General features: G+C 43.9%; 1 protein-coding gene and 1 long non-coding RNA gene across 6 annotated transcripts in view; both read left to right on the top strand.

The window, feature by feature from the left end:
- Window positions 1-4,866, top strand: part of mei4 (meiosis-specific, MEI4 homolog (S. cerevisiae)) — a 36,558-nt gene extending 31,692 nt beyond the window's left edge. For 3 of the 5 annotated variants that reach the window (XM_008397013.3, XM_081602652.1, XM_008397004.2), the window contains one exon: window positions 516-2,245. In XM_008397013.3, the coding sequence (XP_008395235.1) occupies window positions 516-752 (237 nt within the window). In that variant the 3' untranslated portion in view covers window positions 753-2,245. Of the gene's footprint in view, window positions 1-515; window positions 2,246-4,136; window positions 4,269-4,357; window positions 4,468-4,568 lie in introns of those variants that run through there. The other 2 variants (XR_532366.2, XM_081602653.1) reach the window with 2 other exon arrangements.
- A 5,015-nt stretch (window positions 4,867-9,881) lies between these two features.
- LOC103457081 (uncharacterized) lies at window positions 9,882-14,599 on the top strand. Its single transcript, XR_014085642.1, has 2 exons — window positions 9,882-10,074; window positions 12,824-14,599. It is a non-coding gene; the product is annotated as an uncharacterized LOC103457081 (long non-coding RNA).
- Window positions 14,600-21,722: the final 7,123 nt, after the last annotated feature.

The raw sequence follows: 21,722 nt of genomic DNA, 5'->3' as shown, positions 1-21,722 counted from the left end.
GCCTGGTAAGGTAGCCTGGTAGCCTGGTAGCCAGGTAAGGTAGCCTGGTAGCCTGGTAAGGTAGCCTGGTAGCCAGGTACGGTAGCGTGGTAGCCTGGTAAGGTAGCCTGGTAGCCAGGTACGGTAGCGTGGTAGCCAGGTAGCCTGGTAGCATGGTAGCCTGGCCTCTGTCAGCTGCGGCTACTTGTTCACCCTCACAGGGTGGGTGCGCAGCGGAGCTTTGGAGTTCTGGACTTGATGAGGTGCTGCAGGAGAACAGAACATTTATCATGCGCCACCAGAACCCAGTCGCCCCGTTTTCTGAACTTCCCCCCATGTCTGCACTCTGGTTCTGCACCGTTTCCTCTTACAGAAGCAGCCCAGAGGTCTTCCTTCCAACTAACTTATTGTTGCTCTGCGTGGTTCTCATTGGTCTGAACCGAACCAGCAGGAAGTGACATCAGCTGCTTTCATCCCAGTTGATGGTTTTAACTGTTAATTTTCTGATAAAGGCTCTGATTTTCATCTTTCTGCAGGTGCAGGAGAGCTCAGCGCTCCGGACCTTTCCCCTGGACCGGTACCAGAACTCCTGCCACCTGCTGTGGGTTCTGGAGAGGCTCCTGCCGGGTCCGGACCCGGCCCGGCGGAGGCCGGAGCTGGAGGCGGCCCAGACGGCCTTCCTGCATCGCTTGGAGCTCCTCGTCTTCCTGCTGTGGGACGAGTTTCCTCTTTTCTCCGTCTTGATGTGGCGCATCGGAAAGCTGCTGGTTTAGAAATGGATTAAATTCATGAATCTGCTTCCAGTTTCAGTTCATCCTGGGTTCAAAGGTCGAGATGGTTGGATAGAAATACATGAAACCTGCAGCAGGTGATGATGATGTCCAGGGGATCGGCTTTCCTTTGCAGCTCCAACAGCTTCTTGCTGACGTTGCTAAGCAACCGCTCATTGGCATTGTCTGTGCTGGGATGCAGGTGGTTGGCATGGCAACCAGCAGAACAACAACCAGAGCTGAGGAAACAGAGATGAAGGTTCTCCTCATCCTTACAGGTTCTGTGATCTCGACCAGAACCGCGGTTCTGGACTGATGTTGGGTCCCTGCAGAACGTTCTCTGTTCTAGTCGCTCTTACCAGAACCAGAACCGTGCTGGAATCAAACCCACAACCTTCTCCTGTTAAACCTGCTCCGCTGCTGCTGCTGCTCATCTGGGAGGATCAATAATCTCTGCTGATTCTTTCGTTTAGGTTTTATTGGCTCTGGTTCCTTTATTTGATAGTGAAATAGGATAATGAGAAGACATGGGGCAAAGGTCACCAAACCGGGAATCGAACCTACGAAGGCCGCCATGTGTGGGTTGTGCTTAACCGCTGCACCACCACAGCACCTCGCACTGGAGATTCCTGCCTGCAGGAGAGGAGAGGTCTGGTCCGATCCATCTGGTCTCCAAACTGTTTCATCAGAGCTTCAGCTGCTCAACTGGGAACTGATGCTAACAGCTGACTGGTCCCATCAGCACCAATTGGTTCCATCGGCCCAGGCCTGCTGGTTGTCATGGCCACAGAGCGATTAGCATCGCTGCGTTGCGGCTGCATCTCCTGATCTTTCATATCCTGTGGAACTGGGCCGGGCTGGGGAACAGAACCCGGCCCTCCTACGTGAGCTGCTCTCTGATGGGTCTCATCTGGACCAACTGCTGGTGTCGTCAACCCTTTAGCAACCTTTCATGCTAAATATTAGCGGTTAGCTTAGCTAGCAAAGCTTTTCATCGCACCAGAAAGTGATTCATGGTTTCGTTTTGTTACAGTAAAAATCTGAAAAGTGTGGAATGCTTTTAAATTGAGCCCCTCTGGGTCAGAACTGTACAGAACCGCCGTTTCTGTTTATGGGGCCGTCTGTTTAATTCACTTTACCGAACGATGTTATGTTTCAACAAACAGAAAACCTGAACAGTTAGACGGGACGATAAAGGGTCACAGCAGAGAGGAAGAGGAAGAGGAAGAGGAAGAGGAGCGGCTGCAGCAGAACGGCTCGTATTGATAGAGGATAAAAGTTTTCAGCCCAGGGATTTTTTCTTGTTTTCTTGGTTGAATGAAAAATAGTAGCTTAGTTTCTTAAAGCTTTTGGGGTATGAATAATTCTGGGCCTGTAGATTTAATTCTTCATCAGTTCAGAGCAGATTTGATCTTTGAAAGTTTCACTGTAGGACTAGAATTGGAGTAAAAAACAATTTTAATGAAAAAGAAAAATGTAACTTTTACTAAAATACTCTGGGGAAAAATATGTTCAACACTAAAATGCCCAATAATCTTTTTATCGGGGAGAAACTGAATCCAAACAACTGAAAGGAGGTTCAGTGAAAGTGTTTTGTTTCCTAAGTGAATGATTTGCAGAGATGAAATGACCTTGTCTGACCCTGACTGATGTGGGAACTAATCGCAGCGAGACTCTCGCTCTGCGGCTTCATGTGACGGATGATTCGACAGCAGCGAACAGTTTAATTACCACACAGCAACTAGCAGAACAGATTGGATCCTCTGAGATTCTTCACCAGGGTTAGAGACGCGTTCAGTGACAGTCGGCCATCAGAGACACGGACCTTCAGAGAAGCACCAGATGGAGATCAGCCTGGTTCTGGATCTTCAGCTGAAGGCCAACTTTATTTATAAAGCACTTTAAAACAACCACAGCTGATACAAAGTGCTGCACATTAAAACACAACATAACAATAATACAAAAATAAAAACTCTTACAGTTTAAAAAAAACATACAATTTAAAACTAGATCCTGCTGGAGTTGAAAGCCAAGAAAAATAAATGGGTTTTAAGACGAACTTTAAAAGTGGACAGTGAAGGGGCCTCTCTTATGGAGGACCAAACCTGACATAAATAAAAGAATAAATATATACTTTGTTTTTATTACTTCTCCCTTTTCCGTTTGCTGTATTTATTTCTGTATTTTCTCGCTGCAGCGTTATGCTAATGAGGTGGGCTGGCTTCTCTGTCCAGCTCTCTATTGGTCAATAAACAGGAAGGAGATCGATCCGTGTGCAGATCGATTGTTAATGCCTGCGCTGTGGTTCTGGTCGCAGAACCTTATAGACCCTTTTCACAAGACGTCAAACATCCGTTTAACATCCTAACATCCACTTTCTATACATCATCTAAACTGGACAAATTCCTGCTGAATGACGCCAGTTTGACCACAAAGGTTCGTGTTTTGGTTTTTTCTAGCTGCTAGTTGATATGCTAGGCTAACAATAGTAATTTGTTAGCTGGCTAACATTACGTAGCCTCTGCTTTGGAAATAAAACGTATTTAGGCTCTAATCTTAATCACATGTTTATAGTATAAAATGCTTGATCGTATTAAACCCTCCGCTAGTTTCACCTCCCGCTAAGTAGCGACATGACCTGAAGCCACAAGTCCAAAACCTTTATGCCAAACACCCGCTGCTCCACCACGTCCTGAGAAGTTAAACTCTTTCTACGATCAAGACATGAGGAGGAAGATGCTGTTTTAGATATATAGATATTAACGTTTCATTGGAGAAATGTGATGATCTCTATCTATATATATATATATATATATATATATATATATATATATTAGCTCATTGAAAAAAAAAGCAAAGCATTTTAAAAGAAAAGCATTTTAAATATTGATTTAAGTGCCGGGCTGCACAGTGGTGCAGTTGGTAGAGCTGGTGCCTTGCAGCAAGAAGGTTCTGGGTTCGATTCCCAGTCTTTCTGCATGGAGTCTCCATGTTCTCCCTGTGGATGGTGGGTTTTCTCCGGTTTCCTCCCACAGTCCAGAAACATGACTGTCAGGTTAACTGGTCTCTCTGAATTGCCCCTAGGTGTGAGTGTGTGTGTGCATGGTTGTGTGTCTCTGTGTTGCCCTGTGACAGACTGGAGACCTGTCACCCTGGACAGGTCTCCAGTCTGAGAGGCACCAGCAAACCTCCCGACCCCACTGAGGGACAAGGGTGCAAGAAAATGGATGGATGGGTGGATGGATGGATGGATGGATGGATGGATGGATGGATGGATGGATGGATGGATGGATGGATGGATTCAAAGCTTAGGGAAAAAGTAGCGGCTTATAGTCGGAAAAATACAGTATATGAAAAGATATATAAATGCTCTCTGGTATTGTTCAGGGGGCCGGACCAAATGTGGAGGCGGGCTGGATCCGGCCCGCGGGCCGTAGTTTGGGGACCACTGCTGTAATGCCTCTTCCACTGTGACCATAGAGCTTTGGTGGCCGGCTACATGCTGCTCTGCTGGCCCAGGCAGGACGATTTTCCCCTTTATCCATCCATTCCCAAACTGATGTCAGGGTTCCTGTGTGTGTTGAATGTGAGTGATGCATCTTTTCCAGCGAAGATCTTGGTGAAGAACCTGGGCAGCCTACACAGGTGGATCTCATCAGCCCCATCAGTGTTGGGGATAAAGGAGCAGCAGAACCTTCACTCAGTGCTGGATGATCCGGTAGTCTCTCTAGCCGTCTCTTGCAGTCTACAGTACTTGTTTTTTGATCTGTTTCTTCAGTATTTTCCAGTGGTTTCAAAGTCCTTGTGTTTTCCATCTAGATCAGTTTCTAGATTTTCCAACTGGATCAGTTCCATTGTTTTCTCCTCTTGTGGATCTCACCTGCAAGTCTGCCTGCCCGCTGCTCCCTCCACACCACTCCGTCGATTCTCTGGCTCCCAGTCATCACCATCCTCACGCTCCTCTCAGGAACCATTCTCCACACTGGACCTTGGGCACATTCCCCCACGTTCAACCAGAACCATTCTAAAGCACCTCCGATTGCACTACTCAACCCTCCTGGAGGATCAAGGAGAATTGTTTGTCTGTTTTTGCAAGGAAATAAAACCCTTACCTTTATTCAGACTTGTTGATTTTGCATGTGGGTCAGAAGGTTGAAGCCAAACATGGCCACTGGTCCGATGTCGGGGTCGTTCTTTTGGGCAGCAGCAAGCTGCTCGTTGGTCCAACCTGAGGTGCTTCGCTCACCTGGTGGATTTTGGGATGAGTGGAGTTCTCTGTCGCCATTATGCAGTTGCCCACTACCCCCACTAGAGGTCGCCCTGGGGAAGTTGAAAAGTCCGTTTGGACTGATGAGCTATGCTTTAGGTTGCACTGCACAGCCTTGTGTTGAATCTGCTTCCTGCTCAGCTCTGGATCTGATATGTGACATGCACAGTTCTCACTGCAGGGCTTCCTGGAAAGACCATCTGCATTGAGGTGTTTAATTCCTGGGCGGTGAAACATTTGGAAATCATACTCTGCCAGTTTCTCTAACCAGCGACCATTCTTCAAAAGCCTTTCATTGGGTTGTCCAGTTAAAACGTGCATACTTTTTGATGAGCTCATGCAGAGGCTTGGCTATGGTGGCAAAATGTTCCACATAACGGCGATAATATGAAGCCAGGCCCACAACCTGCCACATCTCTCACGTTTTGAGGTGTGGGCCACTCCTGTACTCGCTCAATCTTCTGCGGGTCCATGGCAACCCCTTCAGCTGAAACTGGCCTAGGAAGATCACTTGCTCCCGAAACAGGCAGCATGTGGAGGGTTTGAGGTTATCTGCACGCAGCCTGGCAAACACATGCTCCAGTCGCGCCAACATCTCACCAGTGTCTCGTCCCAGAACTATAATGTCATCGAGACAAACCAAACAGGTCTCCCATTGCAGCCCTGCCACGACGCGGCCCATGAGCCTTTACTCAGTCCAACAGGCATCACGTTCCATTGGAAAAGCTCCTTACATGTGCAGAAAGCAGCGGCTCTTCTCGCTCGAGGTGCCATCTCCACTGGCCAGTATCCAGATGTTGGGTCAGTGTGGCCCGCACCCCGTCTCAGCAACTCCTACTGTTAAGAAAATACATTTAGAAGATGCTACTTTCAAAACTTAACATGTTGTGATTGAAATAGCCTAATTATAGTTTTAAAATTATTAACTTATTCTGCCCTATTACACTTTATTTTACCTGTGGTTACAGCAGATGGTTTCAGGTAAATGAATGTACGTCTCTGTTCTGCGGATTCTGTTGTAATTTCATACGTTGTCTTCTGTTGGATTAAACTCTGCAGTTCTGTGACTTCAACACTCATTGTTGTTTTCCTCTGGCTACACGCGGCTACAGGGAGGACCTGGCAGCCAAAGAGGAAGACGGAGCCAGACATTTCCAGAATGAACTCATTCAGAAATCCTCCTCAGCACAACGGGGGGCTCCAACCTGCAACCCTTTTCTCCCTATCGCTTCAACCCGGGTTTTGATTCAAATCCCAATTATTGTTTATATTCCATAAGCAGCTCTAACCCGGTGGGTTTTAAGTCTGGATTTAAAGGCACTCGGTGTTTCAGCTGTTTTACGGTTTTCTGGAAGTTTGTTCCAAATAGCAATAGAGTTAGGGTAGCATTAGCGTTTCATTAGCCAGTCGATAGCGTGTTGTTAGCCTGTCATTAGCATTTGGACGGACTAACCTCCAACAGGAAGTGAAGTTTGTCACATTCTAACTTTTTAATGATGTTTCGTCTCTTATAGGAATCTCGGCCTAATGAGCTTGTTAGGCTGGAGGTCAGCATGAAGAAAGGCCAAGTCATGCTAAATTTAGCGAGTTATCGAAGCCAGCTGGTTTCTGTCCCAGACATCAGGAAACTGCTGCTGAACTGGAGAGCTGAAACCAGTCAGGAGCTGAAACTGGTTTCCAGACTAAACCTCGTCTAATTTCAGGAAAATTGCTTCATTGCAGATTATGATTGTGGTCTGCCAGTTTTCCTGCTCATCTGTAGATCACCTATTCACCAGTTTACCCATGTTCTGAGTCGATGGCAGCAATGGTCTTAGCTCAGCCTCCAGTGGCTGCTGCACTAACCAGTCATTAGTGCAGCAGCCACTGGTGTCCGGTGAAGGTTTCCGGCTCCGCAGCAGGAAACGTTTGACGGCTTTGTGTGTCAGATTAACTCAGAAATATCAGACAGAAAATCTGGAAACCAATCAGATCCACAGGAAGCTGCACCGATGGCAGGAAGTGACTCGACATGCACGGCTCCCTAAAGTTTCTAGTCACGATTTATAACATTTATATTTAAGTACATTTTTTATTTCTACAGCTAGAAGCTCTGGGAAAAAAGTCCTATTATAATCCATAAAAGAGAAAAAGCTTCCAGAATTAAAAATCATTGAAGTTAAGAATATTTAATCCAAATCTGGTTAGCTAGCCTGTTTCAACTATGACCTTTTTTTATCTGTTAAGATTTAGAATCGAAACGAGGAATCTGAATCGTTCAGATTCAAATGACGCTGAACTCAAACGTCCAGGAGCTTTTGGCTTTAGCTCCGCTTAGTTTCCATCCATCTGGGTGTGTTTGGCGTTTCTTTGTCTGTAATCCTTTCATTTCCTCTTAGAATGAAAGTGTTTGCTCATTAATTAGAGGCTGCAGGTCTTAACCAGGTGTCGATGTCCTGCAGACAATCAGACTGAAGCTGCTTTGCTCCATTGTTCAGTTATTATTATTAGTTTAAAATGTAATCAGATTACTCACATCATGGCTCTAATTAATCACTATGCCTGACTGCGTTCCATCCAGTTAGTCATGAAGTGGTGAGGAAGTGGATGCAGGTAAACCCAGGATGTGATGAAAATGATGAATTTAATGATGATAATCCACACAAGGAACAACAGAGAACAGCACAGGGGAAACAGACGACAGGATGACAAGGATAGACGAAGACCAGAGACAACAGGTGAGACTAAATACACACATCAAGGGGACGAGACTCACCTGGGAGACGAGAGACGGGGAAGACGAGAGACGGGAGGGAACAGGATCACACAGAAACTCAGAAATAAACAGAAACATGGATCATGACAGTTACAATTCAAGAAACTTTGTGATTTTATTTGTTTTGGCAGAAAGACGTTAATGCCATCTGATAGCAGCGTAGAACATCTTGCTCCACTTCTCATGCATACAGGAAGCAGCAAAGCTGCTCAAGGGGAAACTGAGATGTATTTTATGTTGTAGTTCTAGGTGACCCTTACTGATGCCACCCTGGACATCTGCCCATTTAGCCCATATAAACTACCAGTTTTCTAAAAATGTTTTATTTTCTCAAAGCAAACTTGTCTGAAGATTCTCAGTTTTCCAGGTTTTTATATTGAGGGAGGCTTAAAGGAAGCCATTTTGTTTAAAATGTTAATTTAGTTCAGTGATAAACAGTATTAACACCTTAAAATGTTCAGATTAATCCCATGCGTTAATGTCGGCAGCACAAATGATTCATTTAGTTTTTCTCTCATCGTGGCTTCATGGAACCGTGAGCCTCGTTCTGCTGCGTCTCCTGACCTCTGATTTTGGTTCCTGCGGCTGCTGCTTTAGCCAATCAGAGAGCTGCTGCAGAGAAACGTGGCGGAGCGATGAAAACAGCAGAGCGAACTGAGAGCTCATCAGAGCAGGACGTTTCTCGTATCGCTGTGACTCGCGAGTCCCCGGACATTTCAATGTGATGATCAGACATCAGAGCTCAGGGAGTGTCGGCGCGTCGACTCTCATGCAGTAAATTCACTTCGAGATTATCGTAAATATTTTAAATATGGTGTCAGGAGAAACGCCTGGCAGAGAGCAACCTGCACGTTCATAGAAAATCCTGTTAAAAACCAGAAACGCTTTCAGCCGAAGACGGAGAACAACCAGATCTACAACCATCACTGAGAGAAGAGACTTTAAACTACCGTAGTTTATAAATGACTGAACGGAATGAAGATCTGCTGCTGCTGGATCAACCTGCTGGTTCTGGTTCTGGTTCTGCATACAGAACCAAACATGGAGAAGCAGCATTCAGCTTCTATGCAGCACAGATCTGTAATAAACTTCCAGAAAACTGTGAAACAGCTGAAACCCTGAGCTTCTGTAAATCTCTGAAAAGCAGCTGGTTTTACAGATTAACTGCAGCGTCATATTTTTACTTTGAAGCATTTTAATGACCTTGTTGCTGAAATTGTTCTGCACTGATAAAGCGCCTTGCTGGACACCCGACATGTTTCCTGCATCAATAATCAGGTTCCTGTCGTCATGCCAGTTGAACGTCTCGTCTGCTGAAGCTGCATTTATTATTCTAGTCTCTGCTTCAGACAGCTTTTCATTTTCTGGAAATGTCTCTAATTCTCCAGGCCATTTCTGTAAAACGTTAAACTAGTTTTAAAAGTCCAGTTTCTCTCTGCTTGACCTCCGTTTCAATCTCAGAGTGACCTCTTGACCCTTGGGGTCATGACCTGAAGCCGTGCGCTTCCTGTTTCAGAGCGACCATCCAGGTCAGCTTGGATCAGTGGTTTGCTCTGCAGCGGGTCGGGTCGGGTCGGGTCGCAGCCAACGCTCAGAGGAGCCGGCCTGTAAAAGCAGCTGCTGCTCCGCTTTGTGACCTCTGACCTTTACTAGGAAACACCTCAGCTGAGCCTGAGAGTAAAAACTACTGAATGAAGATTTCTTTCTGGAACGACCTCTGACCCTGACCTTTTGTCGTTACACGTTCACACGTTCATCCACTAACCCGTTCATTTTCTCCTCATTGCTAAACGTGGATGAATAATTCCTGGACACCAACTAGAAGGAACCAGCTCCGAACCCGACTCCGGGTTCTGACCCGGCTCGTTTGGCAGCCTGAACCGGAGAGCCGACTGTCGGCCGTTATTTCTGAAGAATGGAAATAAAGTTTCTCCTCGGATGAACAAATTATTTGAAACATGCCGAGTCATTTTTTATTTTCTATAAGTGTAACCCGGGGTGAAAAAACTGCCCTTAGTCCCGCCTTGGTGCCCCATTGGTTAAGAGTGACAGTCAGTCACACAGTGCATGCAGCCAATTGTCACACCTGATGTAATTATTTAGGCTCCAGCTTTCCCCAGTCAGGTGTGAGGGGGAGAGCTGGAGACAAAGGAGCTACAGGTTGGTGTTTCCAAACAATCAGTTACCTCTTTGTTTGTTATGCACTTTTTTTAACCTTACAATATAAAAATCATGTAGATCTGAAAAGATCCAGTGAGTTTGGAGCCCTGAAGCTGCCATTCTCTCTACTGTTAATGGAATTGGTGAGTAGTGGACACAATGTTGTTTTGTTGTTTTAGCATGTTGGTGGTAGCCAATGCTAATTGTTATATGATCTAATGTCTTAAATTTAACATGTTTAAGAAAATGAGATAAATATTACGTTATTTGGTCTGACAGATTAGATCTATTGCATTTATCTCTATGTATAACTGAAAAAGAGTCTAGTTAACTAGCAGGCTGGAAATGTACTGGTCCTGTTTATTTTAATACAGGCCAGGTGATCCCTTTGTAGGGTTAAAGGATGGCGAGCTTCTGAAAACTGGCTGGAGCCAGGAGAACCTGAGAATCACTCCATACTGGTCTGGTAGGAGGCTGATGGTCGGTATCATTTCTCCTCCATCTCACCATTCGGACACACAATCCACTATTCATCTCTTCATCTGAAACGACTTGCGCTTGGACATTGTCATCTCAAATATCTGGACAATTCAACCATGGACGTTTTGAATGTGTGTCGGTCAGACACTGTGCTGACCAGTGGGGAAATTTAAACCAGTTGTGCACAACTTAATGAAAGATCTACTGCAGTACTGTGTATATTTAATTTGGGGTTCTATGTATGTTTGTCTTGTGCTGTTCACTTTAATTTTCTTTTAAAAATACATGGTATTGAAAGCAGTTCTTTTGCATTGGTTTTATTGATTACTGACAACGGCTCCAGTAGACGAATTCTAGTCTTCTGATTTCTTCCATCCAGTCCTTTTACACTTTAAATAGTGCTACATAAGGACGACTTTTAACTCACTCCTACATTTAACAACATGTGTGTGTGTGTGGGTGTGTGTGTGGGTGGGTGTGTGTGTGTGTGTGCGCGCCGTCATCATGGAGGCTTTCAGGAATCAAATAATCTTTGAACATTTCAGATTAATTTCTGCATGAATTAGTAATGAATTAAAAGTGAAACCTGCTGGTTGATCAGCTGCGATGAATGAATGAATGAATGAATGAACGTTTCTGTGTTGGACCAGCAGGACATGCAGGTCCCTTCATCTCCAAGACAACTAAGAGTTTCTGTGTGATCCAGGTCCAAATGTGACCCGGCAGAATCAGAACCTTTGATTTCAATCAGGGATTCAGATGAAAGGCTCCCTGCTGGGATTCGATTCCCTTTTGTTTTCTGGTCTGGATGGAAGCGGAACAAACCGTCCAGGCTGAGATGTGGAAACATGGTTTCTGTTGGTCCTGCTGGCTGCTTCTCCTCAGAATCACCAGATGGTTCTGGGCCGAAGCGGTTCTGCTTCCTGATCGTCAGTTTGATTAGATTCACCCTCAGTGGGTCAGTCCAGGGGTCAGAAGGTCAGCAGACGGAGGGTCAGACTGGAGGAGTAAAATGGCGACATGATGTGGCTCCGATCGGCCCAGGTTTCTAGATGCTGATTGGATCTGATGGGAGTTTAGTGACAGATATGATACAGTCACATGGTCCAGTAGACATGTCTCAATGGGGACTTGGCACAGTGCTAATGTCCAGAGTTCAGTAATCTGACAGAGTGAGTCCAGCTGACCTTCCCCTGTTGGGAGGTCAGGCCCTGTCTTGGGTTTGGGGTGAGAAGCTGCTTCATCCTCAGGGAGTTTAGGTGCAAAGCCCCTCTTTCACACCGACAGATACTAGAGGAGGTTCGAGTTTCTCTGGGTACGTCACAGTGGAGGAGACCCAGGAAGACCAGAGGTCACCGGAGAGACTATGGATCCTTTCTGTCCCTTCGTCTTAGAGAGATGGGAACCCTGGAGGCCATCTTTCTTATTCAGAGTCGCCATCTGGACCGCAGTGAGCTGCGAGCCTTTATTGAGCCCGATAGTCTAGACGGGCCGTCGTGGGAGATCCAGAAAGCATCTCAGCAGAAAGTGATTGGCACAAATACCCAGCGAGACGTGGAATGGAAAGTGGCCGTCAGGAAAGCAGAGAATTGGGGCATTTGTTGGAGCTGATGCTTCTGATGCAGCTTTGCCACATCGTTGTCCTTGGGGGGTCGCCCTGCTGTCAGCAGCAGCACCAGACAGCCAGGGAGTCCCAGAAGGAGGCACACGTCAGTCCGTCTGTTTCATCATTGTCAGATTTCTTTCTCTTTTTATTCATCGTCGTCCTTCACCCTAATTTCCTCCATAGATTAATGACACAAACTGTAACCAGGCTGCAAAGTGACTTTCTAGTCCTGTTACTTTCTGCAGGGATGATGGTGACGGCAGTGATAGGGTTTTACCCCTAATCGGTGGTTGTCGGTTTGATAAGTCTGCCTCTGTCGTTGTGTCCTTGGCCAAGACGCTCGGCCCCCTGGTGGTGGGCAGAGGAATACTAATCGGTTATCAGCTCTTCGCCATCCTGTTAATTATTCTCACCTGGTTTCCTCAGCAGGTCCAGTCAGTTTGTTGTCATCGAAGCTCTGACTGCCACATGCTTTCCTTTTCCTCCTTAAGGGTTAAAAACCATGTAACCTTTCTGGCCATGAAGGAAACATGGCTGCTTTGCTTTGATCTGCCTGTAATGTTGGAACAGGGATACGACGTGAAAACACTCAGTGGGGGTGAATCCTTCACTCACTGAAGGAATCGTTTCCTGTAGTCAGTGTCGCATGGGAAGCCTGTGTGCTGCTTCCAGCCTCAGGGAGGATCCTGTTAGTATTCTGCAGACATCCAGCCTGAACCGGCAGTGTCTGCGGTCGATCTGCAGGGCAGCGCCGGCTCCTCTGATGAACCAGTAAATCTCAGCTAAATCTCTGTCCTTCTCCACAGGTCATCTGTCGGGCCTCGCCAGAGTGGAACGTAGCTGGCAGAAAGAGACCAGACCTCTGAAGTTCACATCTTGCTTTTGAGAAGTGGAGAAATCATTAAGACGAGTCCTGAGAGTGGCTGGCAGGTACAGCGGGGCGGCGCCGCCGTCCGTCTCACTTTGACCTGTGGCTTTCCACACCCCTCTGGGGAACAGAGGAGATTTGGCCCCTTTATCAGATTTATAATGTCCTCTCATCTCCACAGCTGGTTTTAACTGGAGGAAATCGAAGCCCTGAGGAGGTTTTTAAGTATTTAAGTTGAGTTTGTAACCAACAGAATTACAGATTCTTGGTCTTTTTAAATGTTTTGCTGTAAAGGAAACTCAAAGTCTTCTGCTGCCGGTTTGTGCAGCCGGCTGAGAACAGAAGCAGATCCCGTTGCTCACCTGTTTCACCTGGGTTGTGCTAACGTAGCAGTTAGCCTACAGAATGCTAAAATTGTCCTGCTGGTGAAAATTGAGCTTTTCCACTGCTGGACCGCATTTCCAAATTACTGTCATTAGGGAAATGATATCAGTTTTTCTGGTGTTTTGTTCTCATCCACCTGCATTAACACCAGTGTTCAGCATGAGCACAGTAGCGCCCCCTCTCGGCGGTTCAGGGACTTGCTCCTGGTCATTCTTTGATTTGTTTGGTTGTCAGACAAAAAATATGTTTCATCCGTTGTCTACATGTTCTGAATCACTTTAGATGAACTGGATCTGTTTCCCTGGTTGTTCTTCAGAAATTGTCAATCAGGAATGATTTGTCCAAAGCAGAGAAAGGAAATCTGGGCCTGATGGGTTCAGGTTTATTATTACAGAAAAGTCTGGATACTATTTATCTGAAACAGCCATAAACTTAAACGATCCAAAGTTTTGGAAACTGGTCAATTCTGCGTATGACTCAAAAACATATTTTTCTAGCTTCATCATCAAAAACCAAAGAAATATGACTGATAAATCTGAGATGTTAAGTCATTTAAATGAACATTTAGTTGCTTCTGGCTCCTTTTTGACTCTGATCTGAAACCTGAATCGGTGATGCGTCAAACTGTCGTTCTGTTGGGGAAACATTTCACAGGCTGTTGTGTCCTCAGTATTTAAACAACTGAAATGTATTAAAATACATTTTTTAAATGTATTTTAATACATTTAAATGTATGGTCCAGAAATACAATCCCCAGAATCTGGAAATCTGCTTTTGCTCTTTTACTTAAAAAAATGTTGATAAATCAACTTATTTCTGTGTTTTGCTTTTTGGCCAAAAGGTTTTTAAAAGTTGGATTGTGATCAGCTGACTAATTTCTGGTCTTATAAAACGGCACCACGTCGTTTCAGCCACTTTGAAGCTGATTTTATTCATGCTGTTGGCTGGAAACATGCTGCTGTTTGAATTGACCTTTGACCCTTTGGGTGGGTTGATCACTTAAGCTTTAATTGATGTAGGAGCCAAGCAGCAACTGGTTTGCAGATTATTTAATTAGAGCTCAGTTTGTGTAATAGTCTAATCTTTTCTGCACGTCAGGCTGTTTTAGGACCCGTTTTATTTCACATTAATATGAATAATGTTTCAAATGTCACTACTTTTATGCTGATGACACTTTTATTTGTCGTTCTTCACTTTTACAACTCTTGAGTTTTTACAGTTTGCTGTTGATATTGTCCAAATCTGCCGTGTTTGAAATTAGTTTTAAAAGCTGGAAAAACAGACGTGAGACTGAAAACATTTATTAAACCAAACAAGTTGGCAGTTTTAATTACCTGCTGGATTCGGAGCTTTTCTTTAAATTGCATTTCACTAATTTAGTTTGCGAAATAAAAAGTAAGCTTGGTTTTCATTAGGACTAACATTTCCTCTGGCTTTGGACCCCAAGCTGCTTCAGCAGCAACATCTCCACCCGTGGTTATGGAGGCCGTCCGTCCATGTCAGTCCATGTCCGTCCATGTCTGTCCATGTCTGTCCATGTCTGTCCATGTCTGTCCATGTCCGTCCATGTTTGTCCATGTCTGTCCATGTCCGTCCATGTTTGTCCATGTCTGTCCATGTCCGTCCATGTCTGTCCATGTTTGTCCATGTCCGTCCATGTTTGTCCATGTCTGTCCATGTCTGTCCATGTTTGTCCATGTCTGTCCATGTCCGTCCATGTTTGTCCATGTCTGTCCATGTCTGTCCATGTTTGTCCATGTCTGTCCATGTCTGTCCATGTTTGTCCATGTCTGTCCATGTCTGTCCATGTCTGTCCATGTCTGTCCATGTCTGTCCATGTTTGTCCATGTCTGTCCATGTCTGTCCATGTCCGTCCATGTTTGTCCATGTTTGTCCATGTCTGTCCATGTCTGTCCATGTTTGTCCATGTCTGTCCATGTCTCCTTGGACACGGTTCATCTTCCTGCTCTGAGGTTTGAGACTCGATCCGTTTCCTCACCCGTCATCGTGAACAAGATGGAAAATCTGCCTTTTGACTCTGAGCAGGAAACTCAGTGACTTTTCTTTGTTTTCCAAGCAGCTGCTGGTTCTTATCAACGCCTCAGATATTCACCAGCAAGTTCCCGGCGTTGGGAAAACGTCGTTTTAGTTACTCTGCTCTTTCCTCTTGGAATATTCTCCAAACTGAAGTGAAAATATTCAAACGTTGTTCAAAGATGTTAATGAAAAACAGAACCTTTTATCCAGATTTTAAACTTTATTAAGAGCTATTGCTGCATCTTTTTTCGCTCGACTCTTTATAACTAATTGCACTTTGCACGTAAAATGCCTGTTTTGCTTTAAGTGATTTCCGTGCCGCTGACCTCTTTGCTGGTCACTCTTGTAAAACAGACCTGGTGAAATAAAGGCTAATAAAAAAATTTAAACTACTTTCTTGGAATGAATCAGAACAGAAAGAATGTCATGAAAGAGCAAACTTTGAGAAAATAACCTCTCAGTTAGGAGCTGAATGATGTTTTGCTTCTGCCTTTTGAAAGTTTTTAGGTTTATTTATCCCTTCAGACCAGAGGAATCAAACTGCCGGTCATTTAAAACCAGAACCGGAATCAAATGGATCCATGAGCTCCTGGGTATTCAGCCACATTCTCCAGAGTCCTGCTGTTGGTCTAGTTATTAAATTCATGTTGGGTGAAGTAGAGGAATCTCTAACGGTAACAGAGGACCAAAGGCACCGTGGCTTTAAGACAACCTGTGTGAATATTTCTGACCTGGGACTTTTTGTGTCCAGCTTCAGATTTGCTCCGTCTTCTGCTTGAGCATTTTATATGTTGTTAAATGCAACTTCAGTCTGCAGAAACGCTGCTGCTTCATGCCATCAGAACAACCTGCAAAACAATCTAACAGAAGGATTTTTTATTTTTTATCTCAGAAATATTAGATATTGGATCATTTAAATTTTTAATTTCATTAAAATTCAAAAATACTTTATTGATCTCTGAAGGAGACTAAATTTAACTCATATTAAGTCAAATTCTTCAGAGTTATTGCAGACTCTGATGGCTATTGGCAGGAAAGATCTCCTGTAGCTGTCTGTATTACAGCCTCTGACTGAAGATCTGCAGAAAGAAATTACTAATAAAATATCTTACATATGACTTCCGGCCGGAACATCGTTAAGATGGCTGCTCATTAGAGAGGCTCCCCAGATAACCGGATAAATTATTGAATTACCCCCATTCAACTGAGCAATATTACTTTACGAAAACCAATTAGAGGGGGTAAGACGACAACGAAGCCCAACGACAATAAGTAGAAGAGGGAAGACAAAAAAATTTAACGAACAGGCACAACTAACGTATCGTAGCTTCTAAGCTAGTAGGACGGAATGGCTAGCCTCGAAATCTTATTAGAAGAACTGAGAGGGTTCCGTCAGGAAACTAAGGAACAACTCTCGACTATTAAAGAGGAAATACGAAAAGCGAACGCAAGGATAAGTGAAGTAGAAGAGCGTTTGGAGAAGACAGAGGAACGAACCCAAAACACGGAGGAAGTGTTAGCAGAGCTGCTAAAGCTACACGTGGGTCTGGAAGACAAGATGGTTGACTTGGAGAGCCGATCCAGGAGGGAGAATGTCAGGATCTATGGTGTTCCAGAGGGGGCTGAAAAGGACTGTGAGTCAATGGCTGCTTTTGTGGAAACTTTATTAAAAGAGGGGCTCGGTCTGGAAGACACCCGGCCGGACATGCAGATTGAACGAGCACATCGGGCGCTCGGTCCGCAGCCACCAGAGGGAGCGGCGCCACGGTCCATCGTAGTGAAATTTCTGAGCTTCAAATATAAAGAGCTGTTGCTCCGCAAGGCCTGGCAGCGAAAAGGATTTGTTTGGCATGGAAAGCAAATAAATCTGGATCATGATTATCCACCAGCCATCCTCAGAAGGCGCAGAGAGTACGTGGAGGTTCGGAGGGTCCTGAAAGAGAACGGCGTCCCGTTTCAGACACTTTTCCCGGCGAGGCTGCGAGTGAAACATAAAGAGGGGACCAGGACCTACGACACCATAGAGGAGACCACCGAGGATCTGGCTAAAAAGGGCTACAAAGTTAAAGTCATCAGATCCCCAGCTTCCCTGAAGGAGCAGATCGAGCGGCTGTCCTGGAGCAGGAAGGAGGGGAGGAGGCAGAAAGGCTCCTCCGGTTCTGCAAGAGGAGAAAACTACAAAGAGAGGCTCCGGGCTTTCAGAAGAACATCTCCACCTACGATCTGAGAACTGAGGGGTTCTTCCTTTTCCCTCCTGGAATCTTCCTCTCAGAGATAAGTGTACAGAGGGCTGTTTTAAGGATGATAGGATTCTATAAAGGTTAGACTGGGGTCCACTCTTATTTGGGCTGCTGCCACCTGTAAGGGCCCTCCTTAAAGTTATGGGAGGTTTTTCCCTTCTGGGCTGCCTCCAAGAAGCCCAACAGGGTCTAATCAACAGACCCCTGCCTTGGATGCTGAACATGTTCTGTTTTGTCATGGTTCTTGTTTATACGTTTACTTTTGGTTCTGGTTCTTCTGTTTATATTCTGTTAATGTCAGTTCTAGTGAGTGATGGGGGAGTTTCAGGGTCATCAGTGAAATGGGGAAGACATCTGCACAAATGGGAAAGACAGAGTTAAAGGTGGTTTCTTTCAATATAAATGGCATAAATAATCCGATTAAGAGATGGAGAGTATTATCAAAACTCAGGAAGGATAAAGTTCAAATAGCAATGCTTCAGGAATCCCACTTAGATAACTCTGAACATGCCAAATTGAACAAGATGGGGTTTAAATCTGTTTATTTTTCTTCCCACAGCTCTGGTAAACGAAGAGGGGTTGCAATTTTAATATCGAGTTCCTTGTGCTACGAACATGTTGCAGAGCATAAAGACAAGGAGGGTCGTTATATTTTAATTACAGGAAAAATAGATGGCATCTTGATAAGTCTTGTCAATGTTTATGCCCCACCTGGTAGCGACTGGTCATTTTACGAGAAAATTTTTGAATTAGCAGCAACAAAAAGTCAGGGTGTAATGATCTGTGCGGGGGACTTTAATATTAGATTAAACCCAAACCTGGACTCATCAAATGGGAAAACAAACTCAAAATATATCAGTAAAAGAATGAAAAATATGATGGACGAAGTGGGATTAGTGGATATATGGAGGGATAAGAACCCAACCAGTCGTGACTACACACATTATTCCTCTTCTTACAATGTATACTCAAGAATAGACTATTTTTTTATGTTCAAAAAAGATGTGCATAGATTGAGAAGTTGGGAGATAGGATCCAGTCCAATCTCAGACCACAGCCCAATCTATATCTCCATTCAACTGGCTGAAAAAAGCAGATCCACCCTCTGGAGGCTGAATACAAACTTATTAAACAGTACAATCTTTAAGGAGAATATGAAAACTGAAATCATACAATATTTGGAAGAGAATGATAATAATGAGGTAGGTCCGGAAATACTCTGGGATGCTCTAAAGGCTGTGGTCAGGGGAAGAATAATAGCCTTTTCCTCCAACGAAAAGAAAATTAGACAACAAAAACAAACTCAATTGGAGGTTGAGCTGAAAAAACTTCAGACAGAGCATTCTAAAACCTTCAAGGGGGCTACAAGAGCTAAAATTGAGTTGGTGAAAAAAGAACTGAATGATTTAAACGTACAAGAAATACAAAAGAAACTTCTCTTTACTAAACAGAAATATTATGAAGCAGGGGGGAAATCTCTGAAGCTCCTAGCATTTAAATTACGAAAACAACAAGCTGATAGAACTATTCACAAAATAAAGAATATATATACAAACAGGGTTGAAACAAACCTAGAAAAGATTCAGAAATGCTTTAGAGACTTTTACCAAACTCTATACTCCCAACCCAAAGTGAATAATGAACTGCAAATAGACATATTCCTTTCCCAACTCTCTCTGCCAAACATTACAGACGAGCAAAACGAACAATTAATATCAGAGATAACTGAAGCAGAACTAAGGTCAGTGATTAGAAAGTTGAAAGGAGGGAAATCTCCAGGAACAGATGGGTTTACCTCCGAGTGGTACAGAGGAATGCAGGATCAGTTAGTCCCTGTTTTAGTAAGAGTTTTCAACAATGTACTGGAAAAGAAAATAATCCCTCCTTCATGGAGAGATGCAATTATTTCGCTAATTCCCAAGGAAGGAAAGGATAAGAAGGATTGCGGAAGCTATCGCCCAATAAGTGTGCTAAATATTGATTACAAATTATTTACTGCCATTATTGCACAGAGATTGGAAAATATCCTGCCAGTGATAATCCATAAAGATCAAACAGGCTTCATCAGGCAGAGGCAGACTCAGGATAACATCAGGAAAACCCTGCATATTTTAAATCATGTAACCCAACAAAAAATAGAGACACTTGTACTGAGTCTAGATGCAGAGAAGGCTTTTGATTCAGTCAGATGGTCTTTTCTCTACAAAGTTATGTCCAAATTTGGGTTCTGCCAGGCTATAATAGATGTAATTGCATCTCTATATAATAGACCATCTGCTAGGATAAAAATTAATGGAGACCTATCTGATCGCTTCACTCTGGAAAGGGGAACGAGGCAGGGATGCTGCGTTTCTCCACTCCTCTTTGCCCTGTTCATTGAGCCTCTAAGTCAGTGGATCAGACAGAGGACGGACATAGCTGGAGTTCATATGGCATCTGGAGAACAAAAGTTGTCATTGTTTGCAGATGATTTATTGTTAACCATAACAAATCCAGCTAAAACCCTACCGGTACTTATGGGAGTGATCGAAGAATATGGTATCCTATCAGGTTACAAGATAAACATTACCAAGACTCAGGTTTTAACAATAAACTATAACCCACAAAACAATATTAGGAACCTCTTCAATTGGAAATGGGAGGCGGAATCCATTAAATATTTAGGGGTCACATTGCCCAAGGATCTCTCCAGGATTTTTGAAGTCAACTATGGGCCCCTAATTTCAAATCTGAGACTAGACATGAAGAGATGGAGTCTGATCCCTTTTTCAAATTTACACTCAAGAGTGGAGTCAGTCAGAATGAACATTCTCCCGCGCTTCCTATACCTATTTCAGTGTTTACCTATTCAGATATCAGATTGGCGATTCATAGAGTGGGAAAGGTTAATCGCTCAGTATGTCTGGCAGGGGAAAAAGGCAAGAGTGAGATATAGTACGCTGCAGTTAAAGAAAGAGAAAGGTGGACTTGGTCTTCCTAACCTACAAGTTTATTACCTTGCAGCTCAATTAAGACCCGTGTTCTGCCTGTGCTCTTCATCTTACAATGCAAGGTGGAAAGATTTGGAAAGAGCAACAGTAGAAGGAATACCTTTAATATCAGTATTAATGGACAAGGACCTACAAGGGGGGCTGAATATACCACATGGGTCAATACTACACACCATGCTAGATTCTTGGAGTAAGATTGTTAAAATGTGTAAATTGGGTAACCAGATAAAAATACTCAGATGGTGTGCCTTTGATTCAGCTTTTAAACCGAACAAGATGGATGGGAGATTCAGAGGATGGATCCAAAAAGGACTAACCTCCTACTATACATTTACTGAGAAGGGTGTATTCCAGAGTTTTGAGGAACTTAAGAGTTCTAAAGGGTTGGAGAAGGATGACTTTTTTAGATATCTACAGGTTAGGTCCTATTTCAATCAAAATATATGTGACAATTGGGAAACGGCCAAACCAGGACTTCTTAGTGTGTTTATGGCCTTGTTGAAGTCAGGTTCATGCAAAAAACTCATTTCCATATTGTACAATGGTATTCTATTGTCTAAACAGGGTGACACAGACTACATAAGAAACAAGTGGGTAAAAGAAGGAAATCTATCAATCTCTACTGAAGTCTGGGAACAGATTAATAAATTACACTGGGTGACTTCAAGCTCCAATTCATGGCGGCTGTTCAGTTGGAAAAACTCTGTTCGATATTTTGTAACTCCAGTTCAGAAAAAACACCAGGGCAGCGGAGACACATGTTGGAGACTCTGTGGAAGTAATGGAGCAAATCATCACCACATCTTCTGGGGTTGTCCGGTGATTAAGGCTTTTTGGGAACAAATTTGTTCCCACATTAATAACATATTTACTGAAAGGATCCCATGTATGTGTGAATCCCTATATTTAGGAAACATTTCACTTGATAACTGGGCACTGGATGATAAAAAACTGCTTTTAGTTCTTCTGGTAGCAAGCAAAAAGACAATCACTAGAAAATGGCTAAAGCCCGAAGCACCCACAGTGGATGATTGGGTCAACATTGTACAGGACATTTACATTCTGGAGAAGTTATCCTTTTCTGTTCAAGGTCGAAGAGAAACTTTCTTCAAGATCTGGTCTAAATGGACAAACTATGTGAAATCAGTCATTCCTGTGGACTAAATTCATCTATTATACGCAAATA

This window comes from Poecilia reticulata, chromosome 21 (genome assembly GCF_904066995.2).
Source record: "Poecilia reticulata chromosome 21, P_reticulata-male-v2, whole genome shotgun sequence".
Lineage (NCBI taxonomy): Eukaryota > Metazoa > Chordata > Actinopteri > Cyprinodontiformes > Poeciliidae > Poecilia > Poecilia reticulata.
This window is presented reverse-complemented; position numbering and strand designations above follow the sequence as displayed.